Below are 25,285 nucleotides of genomic sequence, written 5' to 3' on the forward strand. Positions count from 1 at the left end.
AACAGCTTCTGCTTCTCTTGGTGCTCCAACTTCTCTTGCAGGTCCCTTGTCCCTGCAGGCTCCTGCTGAGACCAGCAGGGAGCCAGAGAACTGCACTGGGAGAGCAGGGAACAGCAGGACTCTACTCAGAGACTCTGATTAAGGAGTGCAGATCCAATACATTTCCTAAAGCTGCCTATGGAGGTCTCAGGAAGATGCCTGCACTTGTCTTAGAGCTATCCCTAGGTGGGGACAAGGGTGGCATCTAAGATACAGCTTCCAGACACTCCTGATGATGCACAACAAATATTAGTGCCCTTTAATGCATCTACAATTCAGAATGTCCATCAGGATTATCCAGTTCTCTACAAACAGACCACAAATCCCTAATGACATCCAGGGCACTGAACACTTTCACTGTTCTTGAAGAGTGATGTTGGAAGTAAAACACCAGTAGATTAATTTCCAGCTCAGATGACACTAGATGACCACATGCATGGGTTTCTTCTGAAGTACCTTCTATAGACTCCTCAGGAGGTACAGTTTTTCTAGAGTCCCTGAACTACAGAAACAGAAGATATGTTCATAACAATTAGAGATAATCAAGCCTGCAGATAAACTGCCCACAGCCTTCTTCCACAAAGCTCTTTCAGATTTCTCTCCTCTCAGCCTAGAAGTTATCTTCCATAAAAACAGGTGATTCAGAAGCAGTGAAGGATCTTCAAAATAAATACAGACTTGAGGTATAAAACTACCTCAACCTTGCAGAAACCACAAGGACAGAGCTTCAAGAGAACTTACACATAAGCAGGTCTGAACTCAATGACAAAGCACTAGATTTCTGCCCAATGGATGACAAAAGATGACAGATCTCAGCTAAGATAATTTGGCTTTCCCAGGAAGCAGAGACTGAATTCCCAAGTGGTATGAAGTAGGTAATATTCATCATCCACAGCTGTGAGATCATTTGCTGAAAATATCCATGGTCATTTTTAAGAACCAGAAGACCACACATCACCTGGGCTTCCAGCTGAAGTCTTCCTTCACAAACTACATGCAGTATCCCAAGAGAAGCCACAAAGCTGATCAGCAACTCTGCAGAACACACAGGGTGTTAATGCAGCCCTCCACCTACTGTCCTCCATTCCCATCCCACTGCCTGGCAAAGAGGCATCCATCAGCCACTGCTCAGGGGAAACAGGAAATCCACCAAAGGATCACCCAGAGAACCCCCAGGTGACATCCCAAAGGTTCACATGGCAACACCTATCAGCTGATAATGGGATGCCTTACATGTTTTAGCTGTCACAGCAAGTTTGCCAACCTGTTCCTCTGATTGGTTGGCAAATGCCTGGTTTGGATCTCATCAGCATCACAGGTAAAAATGAGATCCCACTGCTCTTTACACACATCCCTGGAAGGGAGTAACTTATGCATTAACATGACATCCTGCACCTAACTGAGTAATAGAAAAAGAATATTTTCTACTGAGGTCACATATAAAACCTCAAACTTACTGACTAAATGCATGGCTTTCTTTTGAAGTACCTTCTATGGGGTCCTCAGGAGGGACAGATTTTCCTCAGTCCCTGAACAACAAATTGCAGGTCCTGTGATTTTTTTTTCTCCCCCTTTGTCACACTCGGGGCTATTACAACCCCCACACACCAACAATCCAGCCTAACACTGCACAGTGGTTCTGATGTCTCAAACCCAGATTTAAACGTCCATCAGAGCAAGAGTCCTCAGAGAAAGGAACCATGCCCTGGGAGCAGAAGGCTATAGAATCATAGAATGGTTTGGGTTGGAAAAGACCTTAAAGATCATCAAGATCCAACTCCTCTGCTTGGGCAAGGACACCTCCCACCAGCCCAGGCTGCACAAGACTACATCCATCCTGGCCTGGAACACTGCCAGGGATGGGGCATCAACAACGTCCCCAGGCAACCCATTCCAGTATCTTATGGTAAAGAAGTTTTTCCTAATACCTAATCTAAATCTCCCCTCTTTCATTCTAAAACCATCACCCCTTGTCCTGTCACTACCCATCCCTCCCCAGCTTTCCTTCATGGACTGGAAGGCTGCTCTAAGGTGTCCTCATTGCTTTCTCTTCTCCAGGCTGAACACCCCCAACTCTCTAAGCCTGGCTCCAGAGCTGCTCCAGGCCTCCCAGCATCTTTGTGGCCCTTCTCTGGACCCTCTCCACCAGGTCTGTACCTTTCCTGTGCTGGGGGCTCCAAACCTCTACACAGCACTGCAGCTGGGGTCCCACAATAACAGACCAGGGAGGGAGAATCACCTCCCTTGCCCTGATGGCCACACTTCTTTTGAAGCAACTGATGAAGTCCCTGCCAGTGCAGCAGCCATGCTGTGGGCAGCAACAAGTCTGCCAGCACCACTGAGTGGTTATTAAGAACACCAAGAAAAACCAAACACCTTAGTGAAGCTTTTGTTAGCATTTCCTTGCACACATGCATCAATTCCCCTACTAGCTCACATCCAATGAGGTTAGAATTTCCTAATAAATCTTCAGGACAGCTCAATTTCCACATGGAGAATGAGGACAAGTGGATCCCTAAGGATCCACCCTGGGACCAGTCCTGTCAATGGCACTGACAGGGGGATGAGTGCACCCTGAGATGACACCAAGTTAAGTGGTGTGGTTCACATGTCTGAAGGACAGGATGCTACACAAAGGGACCTGGAAAGCTCAAGAGATAAAACCCCTGTGAATCTCATGAGGTTCAACAAGGCCAAGTGCCAGGTCCTGCACATGGGTCAGGGCAAACCATGGCTATCAGTCCAGGCTGGAGAATGAGGGATTGAGGAGCCCTGAGGAGAAGGACTTGGGGTACTGATGGCTGGAAAGCTGGAGGTGAGCTGGCAATGTGTGCTTGCTACAGAGAAGGCCAACTGCATCCTGGGCAGCATCACAAGCAGCATGACCAGCAGGTCAGAGGAGATTCTCTTCCTCTTCTCTGCTCTGGTGAGCCCTGCAGTGCTGTGTCCAGTTCTGGGGTGGACCTGTTGGAACAGGTACAGAGACAGCCATAAAAATGGTCAGGGGTCTGGAGCAGCTCTGTGTTGGGGAAAGGCAGAGTTGAGGTTGTTCAGCCTAGAGAAAAGAGAGCTCCAGTGAAATCTTAGGGGCCTTCTGGTACTTAAAGGGGGCTTTTAAGAAAGATGGGGGGGTTTTATCAGGGCTTGTGACTACAGGACAAGAGGTGATGGTTTTAAATCAGATATAAGCAGGAGATTTGAATGAGGTAGAAGGAAGAAAGTTTTTACAATGAGGGTGGTGAAACACTGGCCCAGGTTGCCCAGAGAGGTGGTAGATAGCCCATCTTTGGAACCATTCCAGGGCAGGTTTGGCAGGGCTCTAAGCAGTGTCATCTAGCTGACGATGTCCCAATACAAGGACTAGATCACCTTTGTAAGTCCCTTCCAACTCAAACTATTCCATAATTCTGTAAATACAGAGCCTCTCCATGGTATGAGGTGCATCAGCTGTGCAAGCAGGGAAGTCTGCACAAGCTGACTTTCACATTTCAGAAAAATTTGCCAATGCAAAAGTAAGATTTCCTTCCTAGAGACAGGACACATCAGTTCCATATTAGCCTTTCCAGCTCACTCAAGTTTTGAAGACCAAGCCAACTGGCACAATTTACATTTCAGATGTTGGAGCTGCAGCAGAGTCTCCACTTCAGTGAGAAGTGAGTATAATGAATTCATAGAATCAGAATTGGCTGGGTTGGAAGGGACCTCAGAGATCGAGTCCAACCCTTAATTGCTCCTTCCTGCATCCCACAACAGCCACTGAAGGCCACCTATAAATGTCTTATTTTCTATGTGATGAAATTTTTAATTTTAAGCACTAAAAGGAAAAGGTTATCCTACTGTTGTGAATAGTGCAGAATTGCCTAGAACTTTAGGAAGAATAACTGTTCTCATTTCCAATCTAGCCACAGTCCACCCCACTATTTTGTTACAATTGTGTGTAGCAGAAACAGTAAGGAATCCCCAAACACAAAACTTGTGAGGTTTACTTGAGTAACACTTCAGTGTGATAAAGCTTCTAAAGCAAGACTATCTCCAAGCTTATGGAGTCACAAGACTCACAGTTCCAAAAATCTGATGTGTTAGAGATCACCATTTCTTAAAGATCTGTCTAATACACTGAAGTGTAAGAAAAGGACATTTGCTCCACCAGGTAAAACGATTCAAATCTGTTAGAATTTTTGCTCACAAAAAGATGGTAAAGATTAAAATTAAACCCACCATGTACCATACTTAATTATGTACTCAGATGCCTTCACTCTCACTAAGCAGTTCATCCTGAAGAACCTTTTTAAAAGATGACATAAAAGTGTTCAGTGGACATGGAGAAAGTGTTGCTAAGCAGGCTGTCTTCTTACACATGCCATTAAGAACAGAAGAGATGCTTGCAAAAAGCCCAGAACTCAAAATGCAACAGTATGAGCCCAGAAACCCCATGAGCTTTACTTTAGGTTGTGTTGTACCCCCCCAAACAATAAGCATCAAGAGCACATTGATTTAAAAACCAAATAGCACTTCTTATCACATGATATAACTGTTGTAAAACGTTATTATTTTCTTCACCAAGAAAAACCTTACTGGAGGTCCACAACAGCAGGTTTTGACAGTGAAGGTGTCTTCAGAACTTCATGGGTGGCTTCCATCTTGATGCACTTTTTAACAGTTGTCAGCACAATCCAGGGGCAACTTGCAGGGAGATGCTATGAGGCACATCATCAAAATTACCCAGGCTAAAAGCACCCATCCTCAAACGGGCAATGAAAGAGATGGGGGCTTCCAATAAGCAAATATGGTTACATCTCAATACCTTGAAGAATCACATCCTAGTGTGCTTAAAGAAAAAAATATCTTCTTCTACTTAACTAAATCTGATGTCTTGGCATTATTTAAAGTTACAAAAGCATTTGGGGTATATTAGTTTGGGGGTAGTAGTTCCATGTAGTATGTGTGGTACATTAAGTTACACTCATCTTCTTAGGGAAGAGGCAGGAGCACCCCAAATGAAGAAATATTTGCTGGACACATTAGGAAAAGCAGATGTGAAGCAATGAAAGTCCAGATATGTTCTGCTGTAGTGAGCTGTAGCTCAGTGAACAACTTGCAAGACTTAAGAATTCTTAATTAAACAGAATATTAATGAAAGATCAAATGTAAAAATACCACCAGGGAATTCAACAGAGAGCAAGCTGGATTTTATAAAATAATAGATTCAAAAAATCAAAGCTGTGACAATTTTTTTGACCTGCAGAACAAAGAGTGCCCAATGCTCAGATGGGATCCCAGCAGCAGCACTACAGTTCACAACCAGCCCTACTCTGATGTTACACAAGACACAAGGAAGAAAGTGCTTCAGAGAACCAGATGGTGAAGCAGAAGCTAAGACAATTCTGAAGACTGCAAAGCAGCTGAAACTTTAACATTTATTTTCTTCCCATTAAGTTTTTATACCTTACCCCTACTCACCAGTTGCATGAGGATCTTTTTCAAGTAGAGATGCAGCAACTGCATTTGTTAAACACTAGGGCTCTTTTTCCCCATGGGTACAGCAATGAGAACTGTAAATGCTACAGAAAGTGGGACTGGATTTGTAGTTCAGTAAAATCCTGAGGTCAGACCATGAAATGTAAAGACCAAGTAAGAAATAGCAAAGAACTGTAATTACCCAGACTGCTCCTGAATGCAGAAAAGGAATAGGAGATTTCAAACAATACTATTTAGGTATTTGTCAAACCAGAAACTTGAGAGAATTGTAGTTTTGATAAGAGAACAAAGATTTAATACTCAAGTGAATTGTTACAAAGGAGAAGAAGAGAAGCTGTGTAGTCAGTTTACTACAGAACATGATCTGTTATTTCTAGGTGAGAGAATTTCTTCAGTTTTACCTTCTCTAAAAAATAATGTTTACACAAACTATGCTTCTTCTCTACAAAGAAATATGCTGAGATGAAGCCCTAAGGACAATTCTTCAGCCCAAAAGGAAATCAATTTCTGGTCTTTCCCCCCTGCCCTGCTGGCTGCTGTTTTAAACAAAACAAAACAAACAAACAAAAAACCACACAGACAAAAAGAGATCATCAACATACTTACACAATGAACCAGCTGTGGTCCGTCCTCTTTTTGACCTTTCTTGATTAGCTTTTTCAGAAGCCAAAGAAGCTCTGGTTTGAATATTTCTTTTTACAGGGTTCTGCTGTGATTCTGCAGCCTTCTCCACTCCATGAAAGTATTTCATGTGATAATGCAATAACTTGGCTTTGCGGAAGAACTTTGAACAGTCCAAGAACTTGCATCTAAACTTGTGCTCTTGACCAACAGTTGCAGCTTTTTTGGATGCAAGAAAATCTGTTCTCCTACAAGGTTTTGTTACTGTAAGAACAAACAGATAAATTCCCCCATGCATTTGCTATATTTATCAAATGGTTTCCTGAACTTCAAACATAAAAAAGTTGAGAAATGGGCATGCATTCAAACACGTTAGCTATGGAATGTTAAAAATAAGCTTTTAATGCTGTATCTGACTTCAGAGGAAAAAAGCTCTGCCCTGCCATGCTCTTAAAAATTGGTTGTCATGACACCAGTATTGTTATGAATGAGGTTACTGTCAAATGACATTTTGCTTCCTTGAGTTCCTTGCCCAACAGCAAATACCACTGCATGCAGTGCTGCCAGAGACTGAGACTGAATTACACACAGATTGTGTATTTTAGAACAATAATACACATGTAGCATCAAAAAACCCCCTCACCAACTAGGGGACAATAGAAAGAAGGTGTCATTTCTACAGAACAGCTTCCAAATATTTTTTTTCCACTTGTTTTGCCAGTCCTAAAATATAATTTCCACATCTACAAGTATTTTCAAACATGGAGGAGGAAGAAGTGTTTAGAGCTAAAACCCAGACCCTGTAACAGTGATGTGAAACTGAAGATAATGCAGCACATGAATGAAAATGAAGACATTTTATTAGAAGTAGTTGCAAACAAGGAACACAAAAGGACCCAGAAGCATTACTAACAAGAATAAGACCTTCCAAAAATGCACATATGTAGGAAGGCACAGCATGGGAGTGCTAAAGGTAGTGCCAACACTATCTTGATGTAAGAACACAGGACAGCTTGGTGAGAAATTTTTAGCATGTAGCAACAAAAATGGTGTTACTGAGCTGCAGTTAGAGGTTATGTCATAGTGAAGAAAAGCACCCTAGATAGCTGTACATGAACATCATCAGTTTTTCTGTACTGTGTCATGACAAGGAAACAGAACTTGAAGTTATTTATAGAGAAAAAACCAGCAGTACCATGGAGGCTGATGTACAGGGAAGGATTAAGAAATCATACATACATACATCAGACCAGTTAAAAGAAAGATTTTCAGTTAATTTTGAGAATATTAAAAATTCAGGCATTACTTTTGGATTTTTCACAAAAACAATGACAAGGAGAAAGAAAGTGATTTTGGTGTAAGTAGGTTAAGAACATCCTGACAGGGATGCTGCTTCAAGCAATTCTGGTAATAAGACAACAACAAAATCAGGCAACCAGATCATGCTTGGGGAAGACAAAGTTTGCCAACATCAAAATTGAAATAAACTGCACACCATCAAAAGCTGCTTTGAAAAATATTTCAGGAATGGTCAGTGAAACACCCTGTGGGCCTAGTGAAAGCAAGTGCAGGAAGTGTCTTCTGATTATAAAGCTAAAACCCAGCATTCAGGACAATGAAAGAGAACTTGTTTCTATTAAATAACTAAGATGAAGATGGGAAAACTTAATTGCAGCAGAAGGGGCAGTAGGGTCTGAAGTAGGGTCAACACGGCCAAGTGCCGGGTCCTGCACTTTGGCCACAACAACCCCATGCAGCGCTACAGGCTGGGGACAGAGTGGCTGAAGAGCAGCCAGGCAGAAAGGGACCTGGGAGTCTGGATTGCCAGGAAGCTGAACATGAGCCAGCAGTGTGCCCAGGTGGCCAAGAAGGCCAATGGCATCCTGGCCTGTATCAGAAACAGCGTCACCAGCAGGTCCAAGGAGGTGATTCTGCCCCTATACTCAGCCCTGGTAAGGCCACACCTCGAGTACTGTGTTCAGTTCTGGGTCCCTCAGTTCAAGAAGGATATTGAGGTCCTCGAACAGGTCCAAAGGAGGGCAACCAGGCTGGTGAAGGGACTCGAACACAGATCCTATGAGGAGAGGCTGAGGGAGCTGGGGCTGTTCAGCTTGAAGAAGAGGAGGCTCAGGGGAGACCTCATCACTCTCTACAACTCCCTGAAAGGAGGTTGGAGCCAGGGGGGGGTTGGGCTCTTTTCCCAGGCAACTCTCAGCAAGACAAGAGGGCAGGGTCTCAAGTTGTGCCGGGGGAAGTTCAGATTGGCTATTAGAAAGAATTTTTTCACGGAAAGGGTGATCAGACATTGGAACGGGCTGCCTGGGGAGGTGGTGGACTCTTCGTCCCTGGAGACATTTAAAAAGCGACTCGATATGGCACTCAGTGCCATGGTCTAGTGACTGTGGCGGTAGTTGATCAAGGGTTGGACTCGATGATCTCTGAGGTCCCTTCCAACCCAGCCTATTCTATGATTCTATGATTCTAAGCCAAAAAATAAAGACAAGGGAAGCTACTATCACACAACTGTCATGATGAGGCCCTGTAGCCAAACCCAAAGCACTTCTCCTCCACTGAGATGGACAAACTCTAGAGGAGATAAAGGAAAAGCCTTCCAACTGCTCAGCCAGGAGCTGGAAGGGGCACTGAGGATGCCTGAGCTGAAGGTTTGGAGACAAAGGTAGCAAAGACACAGGGTGAAGGGAAGGAAAGCAGACAAAAGCTTTCTGCAAAAGACAAAAGGAGTCAATTCAGAGTAATAAAACCACAATCTTCTACACTTTGGAACAAAGTTTATACTATTCCCATCATCACCACACTTGGGGACATTTTCCTTCTTTATCAGGAAGACAATAGAGCTCCTGCTGCCAGGGCCACTGCTGCCCATCCTCATCACCCAGAGATCCCCTGAAGCTGCAGCCTCAGAGCTGGCTCTGGAGCCAACTCCTTGCACCAACACCAGAAGGAGAGAACTTTCCTCCTTACATGTACATATGATTTTTGCTGACGATGCATGATACTGAAACTGTTTTCTAGAGAGAGAAAATTTTGCTGTAACAGCCTCAGATTTTCAAGCACTTGCCTTTGCAGGAGCTTGGTGGGCATTTTCTCTGAGCACAGAGGAAAGTTAATAATACACCTAACACCTTTATAACCAAAATTAAAACTCCTCACAATTAGCCACTACAATATTAAGCACAAAGACTCAAGGCCAAACAAGAGTCTCACTTCATTTTCACTACAGACAAAAAACCCCTAAGCCTTCAAGTCAGCAATGCCTCCAAATTCCTGTTGTGCAGTTAGCCAAGGTTCAAGCTATGACCACCTTTAGTCCAAGTGTGAAGCTTCTGAGGCCACAAGTTTTTTCCCCACCATGACCATTTCTTTGTTTCATTTCTTTGTTTCAATTGACTCCTGCCCGGACAGGAACATCTGGGAGCAGCACAGCATCTCCACTGCAGGTCTGCCATCCTGAGGCATCTTCTGCAGCCTGTTAGTAAGCCAATAGTGCACGTAACACACAGCAGCTTCCCCCAAATAAAGCTGGTCTTGTCTGGCCAGGAGCAGCTGTAACCATCAGACTTTCACACACAGCTGCCTGTTAAACTGACAAGACTTCTAGTTCCTAATGTCTGCTATCCACAGAAATCCTAAGTGAAGATCAAATTATTCTTTCACCTGCTGTTAAACTAAATCAAGACTCTTTTAAATATATGTTCTCCAGTGCTTCCATTTGAATTATTTTCAGTATTATTGTTTGTTACCATTACATCTCTTCAAGTGCAAATGTAAATTTTATGTACCTTGGGAGTAACTGCAGAGGTGATTCTGGACAGTGATAACAAAAACTCCTCTCCCTCACTTCCATCTATTCACACGGATGTGAAGTTGACCACAGGGATCTCATGTTACTGGTCCAGCACAGTCTCAGAATTTTAAAGAATATTTCTGGAGCCACTGCTTGCTTCAGAATACATCTGTTCTCTTATTATTCCACATTTTAAATACAGCCTTCTGCTCAGCCCAGCTGAGAATTTTTACACTGTGCTTCAGATCACTTTACCCCACTGGGCCAGATTCCTCATTGATTACCTATTCTTTGGGCTTATTTATTCTGAAACCTTGTGTTGTTTTTCTTGAGCTCACTGAAGTGTTCCTGTTCTTCATTCTGGCAGCCAAACTATGTTTTCAAAAACCTGTCTCTGAAGATCTTAGGTGTAAAACCAAGAACATTTTGCCTAAATGCTCTTCTCAGACTGATTTACAGAAGTGCAACATCCAAGCATTTCCAGTGTGTGCAGAAAACACTCACTACCTAAAGCAGATGCTTGGTGTGGCAGATCCAACATCACTAATCATTCATTACATGTTCACAAAATTGGGATTTTTGAGCCTGAAACATTACTTGACATTGGAAGAACTACTCAAAGTCAGTATTTCATCCCGTGCTCCACTCACCATTTTCTCCCTGTGCTGGCAACTGAATTTGTAACAATAAAACCAGGGAGATCTATACTGCACAAAAAAGTTTTAAGTGTGCAGTGCACTGCTGTGCAAACCTTGACATACCTTTCAGCTGGGTGCTTTACCTGGACTTTGAGGTGTAAATGAAACTCTGTCCAGATCCTGGTGTCTTGCTGTAAGAAAGTTTCATAAGAGAGCACAGCAGGATGGACTTCTTTATGTACTGAATTGTCAAACTTAAAAAACAACAACTTTTACACTACCTTGGAGAAATCAAAGCCTACCTAGGGAAGCTGCAGGATGCACAGCTGCTCTCTCAAACTGGATGCAAAGATATTGTGCTTCTCCTTAACTGAAACCCAAAGCTAAAAGTGACAAAATTAGAAAAACACATGGTAAGTATGAGGCAAATAGCAACCCTGATGCATGGCTATGCAAATAAAAAGAGTTCTGGGAAATACAACTACAAATACAAAAGCAGAGCTGTGCAAAGCAAAGGCAGCTCACTTTTAGAGTAAAATTATTTTTCTGAAATCCACACAAACAGCTGTAGAGTGCTCCTCTTTTCACATACATGAAACACGAGTTTTAACTGGTTGTAAAAATTTGCCAACAGACTGTCACCCAGATTTCTGAAAGACAACTTGATTTAGTTACATCCTAGTCACCAATTCTGGTCTCTAAAAATTAGAGGAGCAGAATAAAAACCTCAGCAGAATAGGATTTTATCCTGTAGCACATGCTGATTAATCAGAATTTTGCTCAAAATTTTTAAAGAGGAACTTCAGTTTTGACAAGCAATGCCCTGCTGCCCTTTCAGAAGGCAGTAGATATATGCTTTAAAACACAATATAAAAAGTCCAAATTGTATTTGCTGTTAGAAATGTCTGCAACTACTACAAATCTGAATCATCTACCAACTAATGACTGGGAACACACTCTTTAAAAAGAGCTTTTGTCCTTCAAAATTCCTGATACTCATTTGCTAAGAAAATCATGACTTTCCTGTACATCATGCAAGTTAAAACTAGTACAACCAGGGTGCACCACTCACCCATGCCAAAACACCACCAACACAACACACTGAAGAAAATGAAGGTTATTAATTTATTATGTTTTGTAGTATCTTCCTAGAAGAGGAGAATGAATTCCCATTAAGTGAAGGGAAGAATTAAAGGCTGCAGACAAAAAAGTTTTGCACTGGGTTACAATGCTGCACTTATTCCATGTCTGAGAAGTTAATCTTGGCCTTAATTCCTGTGCTTTAATTTGTGGGAATCTTACAGAGAAATATCCCTCTTTTCCCATCACCACCTACCCTGACAATACACTTCTCTGCTCCCCAAACCCTTATTTCTTTAATGCACACAGCAGTCTGAGAATATAACTGCTTGACAGACAATTTAAGTACCTGGAGAGACATCTGTCTGTTCCCTGGGCATTTACCCATCAAATTCAGCTTTCAGCCTCCAGTTCCAGTTGGTTTTAGGACAGTGTGCTCAGACTCTTTGCAGCTGCCCCTGCCAAGGGGCAGGGAGCCAGTGGTGATTTTCCAAGACATTCTTAGATCCCACACCAAGAGGTTTCTCAGGCTGCTGCACACAAGTTACTCCCAGGTGCAAGCCCCAGCATTCCTGCTCCCCGTTGGGCAGCAGGAGCCAAGGGGCACCATCCCACCAGAACCAGGTACATAAACCCACTGCCACTGCAGAAGATGAACCTATGGAGTAGCTATGGATTTTAAAACTCTGCTATCAACAAATCACTCATGAATAAAGTTTTTAATGTTGGTTAAGTATGGAAATGTAATTTTTGTATTTGGATTTCAGGTGACACCATTTATCCTGTGAAGCTCTTATTCTCCATCCTTAAGAGTTTTTTCCAATAAAAAACTGCTGATATCTGGGTGTCCACTCAGGTGCATGTCTGGCGTATCTAATGTTACATGAGATGGCTTTAATTATGTGAAACAAAACCCATGCCATACCCAGAAGTGTGGATTTTTAGACACCACCACAGCACTAAACTTCAGGTCACAACTCAGTGAGTACATATTCCTGAATGAGCTTTAATCCAGGACAGAAGTGCCAGTGTCATGAGTGCACAAGCTATACCAGAGGCTTTGGAGAGGTAAGTGAACCTAGTCATGTTCCCACAGCTTGTATCCATCCCATGAAGTGAGCTCAGGAGAAGCTCAGATCCCACAGGTCACACCAGTGTAAATGACACCACACATGTGGGTATTATACATTCAGCTGGAATTCTTCCCATTTGAAGTCTAAATAAAGAATGCTCAGTAATACATCCATGAGGAAGCCAGAGGGAATCAGTAAGAATGGCAAAAGACAGCCAAAGGCATCAGTTTTTCTAAACTCCAAATGCATTCCTCTGGTGTCTTGCCCCACCTACCTGCTGCCAAAACTATGCTTCCCAAATGCTGAGAAAGCAGAATTGAGAAATACTGTCTTATAAATACCAGGCATACAAGTGTGCTCCACTCCCAACTTCCTCCCTGACAATTCACAGGATCTGACCCCAACACCTAGCATACAAGTTCAAGGTGATAAAACAAGGCAACTGTAAACTATAATTGGTAAACTCCAGCAGAATGCAAGTACTGGGAAAAAAATCTGCTGCTATTAAAATAACTCAAATGTGGCATTCATTTTTCTGAAGTTCTATCATGGCAGGGTGAGAGATTTCCTCATCAGCAACAAATACACAGAGAAGTATCACTTTTACACAATCAGGCCTGTTCTTTCTGTCTCTGTTCTTCCATAATCACTGCAAGTTGTTTGCTGCAACCCCAACACAAACTGCTGACTATGCAGGAGCTCTCACTGCATTACAACCCTGAACTCACCTCCCCAGACTTGTGAAGATGGCTGTACAGGTACAACACACCAGTGAAAAAACCAACAACAACAAAGAAAAAAACAAAAAAACATGCCTTTGATTCTGTAGTTACTTAAAACCAAAACACCCTGGAAAGCTTTGCATCCTAAGGGAGTACTGTAGGTAAAAACCAGATGCCTTTGCAGGAGACTTTTTTTTTTAAATAGTATTTGACCACTAATCCTAAAGCTTTGCAATTACACATATTACAATATAGAGAAAAATATTCTCTATCTCTGAGACTATTTCATGCCTACTTCTGCATTACAAAGGCATTTTTTACACAGGCAATGGTAGCAAATGCCTTCTAAGTAATGTATTAACCGTTCTGAAGAACATCTGTAAACATTATTAACAGTATGGAAAAACTGTGTTAGTCTTTTCTTTCAAAAAGCTGAGGTTTAAAATTCTACAAATTCTCAGACCTTGTAAAAGTTGTGGTTTGTCAGAGAGTCCCTCTAAAAGATGACAGAAAAGGCAACATCTTGAAAATGCTGCACTTCAAGCTGAAAATTAGCAGGAATTTATAAAATGGAAGCTTAAGTGGCCATCAGCTAAAACACACTTTGGGAAGGGTAGTAAATTAATTATGCAAGATACCTGGAGCTAAAGAACATTTTAATTGGACTTAAATTCTATAATGTCATTTTCCTACATAAAGCATGTCCAAAAGGTGACTGAATCCAATGTCATGGAAAGCCTTGCCATATCCTCTTTTCTATTTAACAGTTTTTCAGAAGCTGAAATACCAATATTTTCAGAAAGTGTAAAAATTCTTTCAGATTTCAAAACTGCTACAACCTGCTGTATCTCTTAGAAGAGCCGTGCAAACCCTACACACTCCACCTCAGAGCAATTCAGTTGCCTGTACCTGTCTGGGGCCATGCCTGTACCCGCTCCTGTACCTCACACCCCTCAGGCTGCAGTCACACCAACCACCACTCCTGCTCCTTGCCTGAAGCACAAGATTCCAAGGGGATCAGGAAGCATCCCTGCTTTTTAGCATTTCTTTGCACTCCAGTGCCTGCAGAGCACAGCACAAGCTGCTAACCCTGCTGGGGCTGCAGACTGCTGGCAGGTAAGATCCCAGCACACTGTGACAGCAGCTCCTGAAAAGCTCTGTGAGGAGCTTCACCAGTTGTCAGCTCACCAGCCTAAGGAAAGGGTAATATTACACTGCCATTACTCAGAGGAAGTTTTCAACTCTAAAGTTTAAGTGTACATTAAATTGGTTCTACCTGCTACAAGGTGGTGAGGGACAAATTCAAAAGCACTGGAAGAAGCAACACTTTTTGCCTCCCTATTTTGCTTCAGAGACTTGCAGGCAAAGCTGTCAGCAGCTCTCCCACAGAGCTAGTACAGAGTAACAGCACTTCCTTGGAATCAAGGAAACTGATGTTCTGTTCAGGTACAGCAACCCAACAGTGGTAGTGCCTTCATGAGCCAAAACAGCTCAGCAGTTAAAAAAAATGTTAGACCCAAAAGTATTTTACAGACTGAACAGGACACAGCTGCCCAGCTCACAAAACCAATCTGCAGCCACTCTGTCTTCTGACCTCACTGCCAGGTGTGGGGAAGGGAAGGCACAGCCCTGACACACAGCAACCAACAGGATTCTGAGCACACCAGTTAGAATACAGGTGGATATATCATCAGCCTGGTTAGGAAGGAGCACAAGGTCAAAAGAGTTCTTATTTTTATATAGTAAAAGACTATTTACATATCAAAGCTGAGCAAAAGAAAGAGGGGAATTCCTCCCTGCACTGCAGGTGCACATCAGTGGCAAAGGGTGAGGACATTTCACTGGTAGAGTTACACCAGAGTGCGTGACAGAGGACACCAGCAAGAGGGAAAATCTGGAATAACCAAACAGGATGAAAGACTGCACAGTCAAATTACTGTAAATCCCTCTAAACACTATGTTCCTCTCCAAATTAAGCTTGTTTGATAGAGCATAAATAGGAAATTTGTAGTTCAAGTTCCTCCAGTTAGCTGAAGGTCTGAGTATTAAAGTTATGGGAAGTAATCAGAGAGCACTATGCCTTGGTATTGTCTGCTCCTTGTATAATGAGTTTTAATCTGAAGAGGCAAGCTAACTAAGAGAAAATAGAATATATACATTATTGAGACACTGAAATGTTTGAACTATTTCATAAATTTGCACTAAAGCCTCTATGTAGTCTGGGGCCTAAGCAGAACAGAAGCCAAAACATAAGGATACAGAAACACAGGATCAGGATTCCCAAACATCAATGCCACCACATACCCACAGCACAGAAATGACAAACAAACCTGATCTTTTAAGATGTTAGTCCCACTTATCCCAGAATTACAAATATTAAATTAAAGCCTGAAAACACACATTTGTTAAATTCCTTGTTCACATGCTAAAAATACTATGCTCAGCCATTTAAAAATTACAATTTCCACTTTTTGGAAGATTGCTGTCAATCTCTGAAGTGTAAGAGCAAAACTGAATCCACAAGGAATAAAAATACAAATTTTCCCCCATAGTTAATACTGCAAGAATGCACAATTCTTGTTAGTGACACTCATACAAATATGTAACACCTGGCATCAGTTTCCTTGAGAAAAGCAGCAATATTAAATATTAAATCAAAATTTGAACCTGTAGCAGCAGAAGGTTCTTGAGTTCTGACAGTAACAGAGGAAGATTCAGCATCTTCAACTTTTTCTTCCTGTAAACTGGCATCTGTACTGAGTGCTGTGCTATGGGATGTGCTTCCAGGAGACTCGTGTTCACTGCAACTTTGATCAGATTCAGCAGGAGTTCCTAACTGGACTAGAATGGAGGAAAATTTTCATTAAGTAAAATGCACATAAAAGCATATGCCAAAACACTGATGTGGTTTTCTTATGGCATTACAGTGAAGACAAATACCTATCCATGCTCAGACTGCTTGCTGTTGTGTTAACACAAAATTAAGTTTTTAGAACACAACTACTTGTAACAACCTTTTAAATTCAGAGCTTCTTAGAGAAGTGATCTTCCTTTAAAACAAAATAGAATACATCAAAAAAAACCAAAGCAAAACCAACCAAAAAACCCCAAACAACCATAACATTCCCTCTAAGTTAAGTTATTTTACAACCTTTTGCAGTATTAGTTATCCCTCTACTAGAAGAGAGGGATACAAATGGGAGAGAGAAGCAAAAGCAATCAGGGCAAAGAGAGATGGAAGATTTCCTTTAAGTTTTCTCTGCACTGATGGTGAAATAGGGTGTTAATCACAGATATAGAGCCTGTAGGTTACAAAAGTGAAAATACAGTGCCTGCAACAACTGTGTTATTGCCATGCCACCCCAAAACCAGGAAGTTGGATTACTTACCCTTCTCAGATTCCTTTTGGTTTGATACTGCATCTTTCAAAGGCTGAATTTCTGCTGAAGCTGTGACATGATCTGTACTTAAAATCTCATGGCTGATACCAGATGAGAGTCTTGAAGATCGTCTCCTGATCTGGTCTCTTTCAGGGTTATCTGAAGAGTTCTTCAGTTTTTCCTGAGCTGCAACAGATAAATGTAATGGTACCATGCAGTTACAGGATTATTGAGCAGGTCACATGCAGCCTCCCAGTGACAGCCTGAAAGTGTGGGGGTTTTTTAAGGACTGAGGTTAACAGCAAAAGCCAAACAACCCTGGTGATGAGACCTCTCTCTAAAAGCTAGTCACATTTAACAGTTATAAATAAGCGTAACAATAGAGCAAAAAACTATCTTAAAGGCAGCTCAACATCTTCTTTTAGTAAGATTTCAAGAAAGAATACAGATCAGTATTTGAGTATTGCCTTAAACAGCAACTGTCCCACAGACATAATTAATATCAGTAGTCAGATGAGAGAATTCAGACACACAAAAAAACTTTGACCCTAAGCTGCACAACCTATGTGCACTGAAGTTTCAAGACTTTGTGGTCCAAAGGAAGAGAAAGAAAGCCTTCTTCAGATCTTTATCTTCTTCTTCATGACACTACTATAGAGAATGTATTTCCTTTCCCAAACACATGCAAGTTCTTCAACATCACTACACAGCATACCATGATGAAGCAGGAGCTGTTAGGCTGCAGTGATGTGAATATTTATCTAGTATTTAAGTTTGCTTGCTAAGAAAAGATGGAGGTAGATCCTCCATCTAGCAAGTAAAGAGTTTCTACAACTAGAAAAAGACTTTTATAACCTACTCTAAATTGGAGGCAATATAATCACTGCCCCCCCCCCATGCCTATGAACTTCTGGGTTGTGACTCCTTTATCCAAACCCAGCTTCCAAGACTTAGGAGGGATTTTCAGCATGATGATGCTACATGAGTGACCAATATAAAAATACCAGGAGCTGCACTTCAGTCATTTTGTGACTCACAGTTCATGGTTAAATGCTGCAGACTTTCCCCTCCCCCCTCCTCCACTTAAACTTACAGGTACCTGTAGTGTTACAGTTAGCTCCCAAAAAATACTCACACAAGTTTTTTTCAATCCTGGGACGCTTTGATGGAATTTCACCTCCTTTAGGTATTTTCCGATGCCTTAACTCCAAGGTTATGGGTTGCAGTGTCTGAGAACTTGGCTCTACATGTTCGGAGAACAAAAATGGACTGGATATGAAGCTGCAAAACTTAAAAACAAATTCCCAAGCCTGCCAATTGAAAATACTAACCTTGCATTAATTCAGTTTCCCCTGGCTTTCCAAAGTCTAGATATTAGCATTAAATCTGATTGCAGATGATAATAACTGAAGACCTGTCCAAACCTCACCTCTGACCAAACCACTGAAACTCCAAACCTGACGAGCAAGTATGCTCCCAGCTGTCCTAACCAAGCCTGAAGAAAGACTAACTGAATTTTTTTCCAGATGTTCCTAGCCACTTAAGCTGTGAAAAAATAAGATCCTGTTGATTCCTTTATCAAGTTTAGAAGTGTTCCAATTCATGGCCCAGCCCTCTCAGTTCAGACATACCCGTTGGAGGTGTTATGGGCGGTCTCCCGCGTTTCCGCTTCGTTTCTTTCCCGTTTTCCTGGGGGCTCTTTACGTTGTCATTCTCTGGCTTCTTCTCAATTTGTGTATCTACTGAATATTCCATATCATTCTCTGATATATTCTCCTTATCTTCTTTTCCATTCTTAGATATATTCTTTTCTGAGACCTTGCCTTTGTCTGAGATGACTATCAATTTTCCTTCTTTGTCAGGTTGCTTAACTCTTTTCTCAGTCTTTAATGTCTTTTCATCCTTGTCTTTCTTTGCATTACCTGCTGCTTTCCTCTGCTCTTTAAATTTCTCCCGCTTTTCAGGAGATGACGGAATTTCATCACCTCTTTCCTTAGGCTTGGCATTACCCACGATATTCTAGAATACAGAAAAAATGACATGAAAATTAACTTACTGCAACCTGAAAGTCCTCCCTGCCTCTATTTAGCAGAATTGCAACTTCATCCAATTTTTCAAAGGATAAATGCTCATTCTCTGCTGCAACTCACAGATTCAAACTCAGAGACACTTGAACTGTTCAGCTGTTCAAGGATGCAGGCAGCACAGGACAGCACAACAGATCCTCTCTTTTCACAGCTCAGTGCCATGAGATTTTTTGTCTCTCTGTTCTCATGTGCAGGTTAGGGCCATGCTAGCACTTTAAAGCCTGATTGGGATGCTGAAGAAAAAGTGGAAGTTGTGAGCACAGACAAGGGCAAACAGCTCAGTCACTTGGATACAAAAACTGCCTCCCTTTCACAAAAGTGTCATTAAAAACAGCAGGATTCTGCTTTACTTAGCACTGCTACCGAAACCTGTCAGCTGCAGTGTCTTGTAAAACAACTGCACTCACCAACTTCACCAAGAACCATGTGATGTTAAAGTGTTCACATTTAGATTTAAAACCAGAACTTTACAGTAATTGGTGTTCAGTGTGACAGCACAACAAATTTCTTAGCAGCCCTTGGCCAGCGAACTACTGATACAATATTAACCTATAATCTCATTTCCCCAGTTTTTACACAATAACACCAAACCAGGAACATTCCCATACCACCAGCTCACAGCTCATCTATGGCCTTCCCATTCTGTGAAATATTATTTATAAATTTCCAATTAACCATCTGGGGAAATGCTGACTTTGGTTTTTTCCTTCTTCAAATGATCCTGCTTTATATAGGCTGTCCCAGAACTTCTCTGCTCTGGTGAACAGAAGCATTTAAATTTTGCACCTGGATTAATAATATGTATTTCTTCATTTGTCAACACTGCCTCCAATTTAACTTCTCTCTTCCTGTTGACTAATAACTGGAAGCATTAAGGAGCAACCATACTCCTTTCCAGCTAGAGTTCTGCAGGGCACAAGCTTAAACTCTGAGCACAGCTCAGAGGATGAGAAAGGCTAGATGCCTTGATTCCCATTTGGGGAAAGAAAGCAGAAAAGAACACAGAATTCTGAAAATATACTTAAATCTCACTATCTCTTTGTGCTACACTACATCTTGTCTCTTCCTACCCTGATCTTCCTATCTGCATGTGGCTTACATGGAAAAAAAGATGTCAATAAAAAGAACTCAAAAAACCCCTTCAGGCATTAGGCAGGTTGTGCTGTTCATAGAGCCATCTGACTTGATTCAAATATGTGGTACTGGACCACATTTGAACCATCTTCAAATGATTCTCAATGTTTGAATTGCCTCTTGATGTTACTGAGCTCCTACAAGCCCTGGGTCCTTATACAAGCACATTGATACTCTGCAGGCAATCAGCATTTTACCATCACTGTTCAAGACGTGTTACACCCTCTACAGAGGGACAGGGTAACAACAGCATCTTACATTGCTCCCTTTAGATACCAGGTGAGTTTGGGAGCTTTTCCCAAAAACAGCTAAAGTAAGAGCCATGTGTGACTTAACAGCTACAGCCTCTCCTAGAGGTGAACAGGAATGAGACACTCCTTCCACTTGCAGCACACCTCTAAGTCAGTTCAGTATCTGAATCCAAATATTTCTTCTTATGGCAATGCAAATTCTTCACTAGTTCCCTTGTGAGTATGAGTCAACCCTAAACAAGGCACAACTACTATGACTTGAAAGCTGTTAAAAGCACAATGAGGCAAATCTGAAATAGTCTCCTCTCCCAGCCTGGCAAATACACCAATCTGGAAATCTCCAAGGAATGCATGTCACAACAGTAACAGATTAAACTGTACCCCTCAATACAGTGGAATCTATATTTCAAACTGGTGCTGGGCAGAGGGATTTCTTTGCTCAAACTTGACATTCCAGAAAACTAAAAGCAGAAGGCATGACCAAAAACACAGGCTACAGCTGCCATGCAAGAATATGTGTTAAGATCCCAAACTTAAAACCATTCCTGTAATGAAAAGTAAGTATACTGAAGCAGGTACATAAGAAATTTTAATAAAGTTACACAGGACTAGAACTTGTCAGCTTTTCTTACAAAGTGCCTGCACATAAGTACAAAGCAACACTCCTTCCTTCTCACCATGAGCAGGACAAAACAATTTTTTTTCAGAATAGCTCAGTACTATTTTCCATCATGAGCTGAAGGCTGAACCCACAGCACTGAGCAAGTGAAGAGCTGGTAGAATGGAAGGCTGGTAGAATAGCCAAACCATAGAAGCAGAACATAATTTAGTTAAAAAGCTTATTTTCTCAGTGTTGGTAAGTGAAAAATTATTAGACAGCTTCATTCAAAGTCAAGACAATCAAGGATTCACTTTGGGAAAGAGTTTCTGCCTTCTCCATAGTTCCTACCCCTTATTAAAAATTAAGTGTGTATTTAAACTAATCTCAAAAGGTGAAACAACCAAAGTATGCTTCCATAGCCTATCACTGGCTGCAGTGTGCATGCTATGAATCTGCCAATGGTTTTTAGAAGACTGATTAATATTCCTGTGACATCTTTAGTTCAAGCTGCATGTGTGAGAATACAAAACAGAGCTTTGCAAATCATCCCATGAAGATTTGCATAATCTTTCCATTTTAACAGATTTTGTTCCAGATGCACTGCATGTTGGCAAGAAAAATGTTTCATTCATTTAATATTTTACAATTCAAATCTACCAACCTGAACTGTAATCTTAAAATACACTATTATTTTAGCAGGCAGACAACACTTACCTGGTCTTTGGAAAAAGCTTTGACATGAATGTTTTTGACAGTCTGAACTACACCATCGTAAAACTTCACAGTGTATGTACCTAAAATGTGAAAACAAAGATTAAGAGTTTAATTATCAGAAGCATCTGTCATTAGCCCAAAATACTCTGGCTGCATATTTAGCTCTAGATAAAAGCCTGCCTTATCTGATACATCAACAGCAAAGGTAAGGGCCAGGAAAGGCAACAAAAGTGAACTTAACAAAAATAATTATGGCAAGCATAAAGGTGCATGTCTAAGCTTAAAAGTTGCTCATTATATAGACTTTCCTCATAAAACCAAGAAATATTTTTTGTGGAATACTGCAATTGATAACTACACAGGTTTTTTTGTCTCCATGATCTTACAACATATAGGCAACAACATACAAGTCCTTCATGGTTACTTACTATTAGTCTAAAGGAGACTATTCTTCTATTTTTCCCCCCTCTATCTGTAAAGTGGTTTTGTAGCTCTGAGGCTACTTTTACTGCAGCAACATGCATTTCTTAATGAATTTTTTTTATGAACAATTTTTCCTAAACATAGACTTAAAGCAATTACTGACTGGATATCCGAGTAGAAAGTGCTTTTATCTCATGAAAAGCATAAGAGGTGAGGTCAGAAGAAGTCAATGACAGACTAAACTATAAAATTGAAAATAAAACTTGTCACAGTTGTTTTCTGTCCACTGTACTCTCTCTCCACCCAAGCTAAAAGGTTAGAAAACAATCACAAATGTATTACTAACAAGCAGAATAAAACCAAAAATGCCCCTTACCATCTTTGTTAACAGAAGTAACTTTGGCTGGGTAGAAGCGACAGTCAGACCAGCACGCCAGCACCTGCTCATTTATATGAAACCCCTGCAAGACAGTAATTAAAAGTGTTCTCACCTGAGAATTACTGATACATATAACTTCATTAAAAGGTCAAAATTATTAGTTTTACAATATTTAAAATAACCATAAAACTTTTACAGCAGGCAACACAGCAAGAGTGAAGCAGTTCAAAGGTCACAGTTCCCACAACTGCACATGAAGCTGTTTTGTGCTCACATGTCCTCTGCTTCCTACTTACTGCACAACCTTCTTCCTCATGTAATCCTTCTTTCCTTAGCTGAATCTTCTCTAAGGGACGTAAATAAGGACTGTCCCAACAAAACCATTCATCATATCTGTGGTTCCAGCGTTTGAAATGGATAAGTACTTTTCCTTCTTCATAATCAATTTCTTCAATATGAGCTGGATACCTGGTCAAAAGGTAGATTAAAACATTTCAATTAAGAACAAGGTGAGCTGTCTCAGACACTTAGCTACAGTACAAAACACTATAAAAATTGAGCCTTCTGAATGATCAAAAGCAAAACATCTGAAAATCCATTTGATCAGGTGTGATGGGGAGCAGAGTTACTATACCTAACAAACTTTATTTTCTACTATCTTAGTATTTGATGCATCACTTGTATCAGCAAAAAAGATGCTACAAAATTACTACAAGCTCAGCACAGGACAAATCCCAAAATTCAACAAAGGCAAGAACTGGCTACAGGAAAAGGAAACAACTAAGGATTTCTTAGTCCACAGTGGCAAAACATGAGATCAAGAAGCCAGAAAAACCTTCCCTTCAGCTAGAAATTTCAGAAACACAAAAATGAGAGCTTCAGGTCCATTTTCCCATCAGGACTAGGACCTAGAGGTCAATACACTGACTTCTCTCAGAAATATCCATCAGTAGGCATCAGGAATCATCATCCCAGTGTACCCAGCAGAAGTGCAGCAGGCACACTAATCCCAATTTAAGTTTTAGATTTTTAAAGTTAAATTTCATCTGTAAAGTCCTGGGACTTGTAAATGAAAATGTCTCAGTATATTAGGATTACAGGAAACTGAAATGAATCAAATCCAGTTGTTTCTAATCAGGAAAACATTGTAAGCTATTCATTTCTTTAATTGCATTGGTAATTTGTAACTTGAGGAAGTATTTCAGAACCACAGCATATTTTACTACTCCAGCTGAAGATATTGATGTTACTCCATTCACAGTAATAGTGCCAGGAGAAGATCTTCCCTTGTTAGTGTTTCCAGTTATTTGTAGGAGAAAGGCAGAATTTTTTTCACTGAATTCTTGAACAAAAGGCAGAAAAAAATAAATTAAAAAACACCACAATAAATCCAGAAGTATTCTTTACCTGACAAGTCACACTAAAAAAGACAGAACAAAGAGCAGGAAGAAATGGCACCTCCAAAGGATCAAGCTTGCTGCTAAAAGTAAAAATCTAGACATGTCAGAGTTAAGACTTAAATGCCACACAGGGTACCATTTTACAGTCCCACACAGATTAACAGAAAAGCTCCCTACAGCTGAAACTTCAGCAGATCTGAGACACATCTTGTCATGTCCTGGTCACAAAGCCATGAAGAGGCCACACTACAGACACTGCAGCCCCAGCCCCACACTCCATCACCCCTCAAGCTCTGCCTTTAGGTCATCCCAAGGTATGATGGATATGGAGAAAAGACAAATGGAAGAACCTTACACCATGGGCATTTCTAGCTGGTTACAGCTTTCTAGGAAGGAAGGAAGGAATTTCCTCTGGGGGACAGCCAACATTTTTCACGTTTAGAGAACCCCAAGCACAGCCCTGCACAGGTTCACAAGGAGGGGGGGGAAATATTCAGAGTCCTTCCACATATGACAACACACTTACATTAAACACAGTTTGTTCTTGGGTACCTCAGCAACTGCTTATCACTAAGAACAGGTAATGACAAAACTCAGTATCCAGTTCCCTGCAGAGTACAGCTAAAACTGTAAGAATTCCCAGACCCTCTCAACAAGAAACCAGCCAGAAGGATGCTTCTGCCATCAGGACTGCTATGGGCCCAAGGGTTGTCCAGATTCTCAAAGATAAGAGAAGCTGAAAAAAATGACAGAGTACTGGCTCAGGATTGAGCTAACATTCCATTCCATCCCCAGCAGATACCAATCTCTGGTAAACACACTCAAACCACTTTCTCCCACTTTGAAGAGACAATCCCAAGTCAAGAGCCAACTAACCCTATGATGCAAGACAGGTCCCTGCTTCATACCCAAAGGAAACTTCTCCACTAGAAGAACCATTAACCCAGAACCATGCATTTTTACAGATGAGAATACAGTATATCCATACACATGCACCAAAAATCCTGTGAACATGCTACAGGTTAACTTAAAAGATTTGGACTTGTTTACCCAGAAAACATACTATGGGAGCATACACACAATCAAAGGCAAAGAGCAGAAGCCTGGTAAAGGTCTGACAAGAAACAGTAAAACTCTCAAGTGTCCAGGGATAGCCCAACACATCCTCCCCTGAACTCCAAAGGAAGCCTTTAGCTGACTTCATGGATCTCCAAGCCACCTAATTGACCTGGGGTAGGAAATCCTCAGCTGGTTGGATTCCTCAGTACAAATCCTCAGTACTGATTGGAATATTTACCCAACACACTTTGGAAAACAAGCTGAAATCAGACACAACTGCTTGCACTATACAGGGTAACTTACCAGCTCAGTTCAAAAGAAACTGAGCCTGCACCTTTCAAGGTCTCAAGCACAAGGGAAAACCTCTGAGATGCCCAAACTGCAGACAGTTACGATAAAAG

At 41.2% G+C, this 25,285-nt stretch overlaps 1 protein-coding gene across 10 annotated transcripts in view; it reads right to left on the reverse strand.

Moving 5' to 3' along the window:
• PHF20 (PHD finger protein 20) overlaps positions 1-25,285 on the reverse strand; it is a 66,437-nt gene that overhangs the window by 26,726 nt on the left and 14,426 nt on the right. For 8 of the 10 annotated variants that reach the window (XM_030462829.1, XM_030462836.1, XM_030462827.1 and 5 more), the window contains 8 exons: positions 22,722-22,893; positions 22,423-22,507; positions 21,624-21,703; positions 18,468-18,855; positions 17,972-18,079; positions 16,846-17,022; positions 16,124-16,297; positions 6,124-6,402 (listed from right to left, as the gene is read on the reverse strand). In XM_030462829.1, the coding sequence (XP_030318689.1) occupies positions 6,124-6,402; positions 16,124-16,297; positions 16,846-17,022; positions 17,972-18,079; positions 18,468-18,855; positions 21,624-21,703; positions 22,423-22,507; positions 22,722-22,893 (1,463 nt within the window). The remainder of the gene's footprint in view (positions 1-6,123; positions 6,403-16,123; positions 16,298-16,845; positions 17,023-17,971; positions 18,080-18,467; positions 18,856-21,623; positions 21,704-22,422; positions 22,508-22,721; positions 22,894-25,285) is intronic. The other 2 variants (XM_030462834.1, XM_030462833.1) reach the window with 1 other exon arrangement.

Source organism: Calypte anna, chromosome 20 (genome assembly GCF_003957555.1).
Source record: "Calypte anna isolate BGI_N300 chromosome 20, bCalAnn1_v1.p, whole genome shotgun sequence".
Taxonomy (NCBI): Eukaryota; Metazoa; Chordata; class Aves; order Apodiformes; family Trochilidae; genus Calypte; species Calypte anna.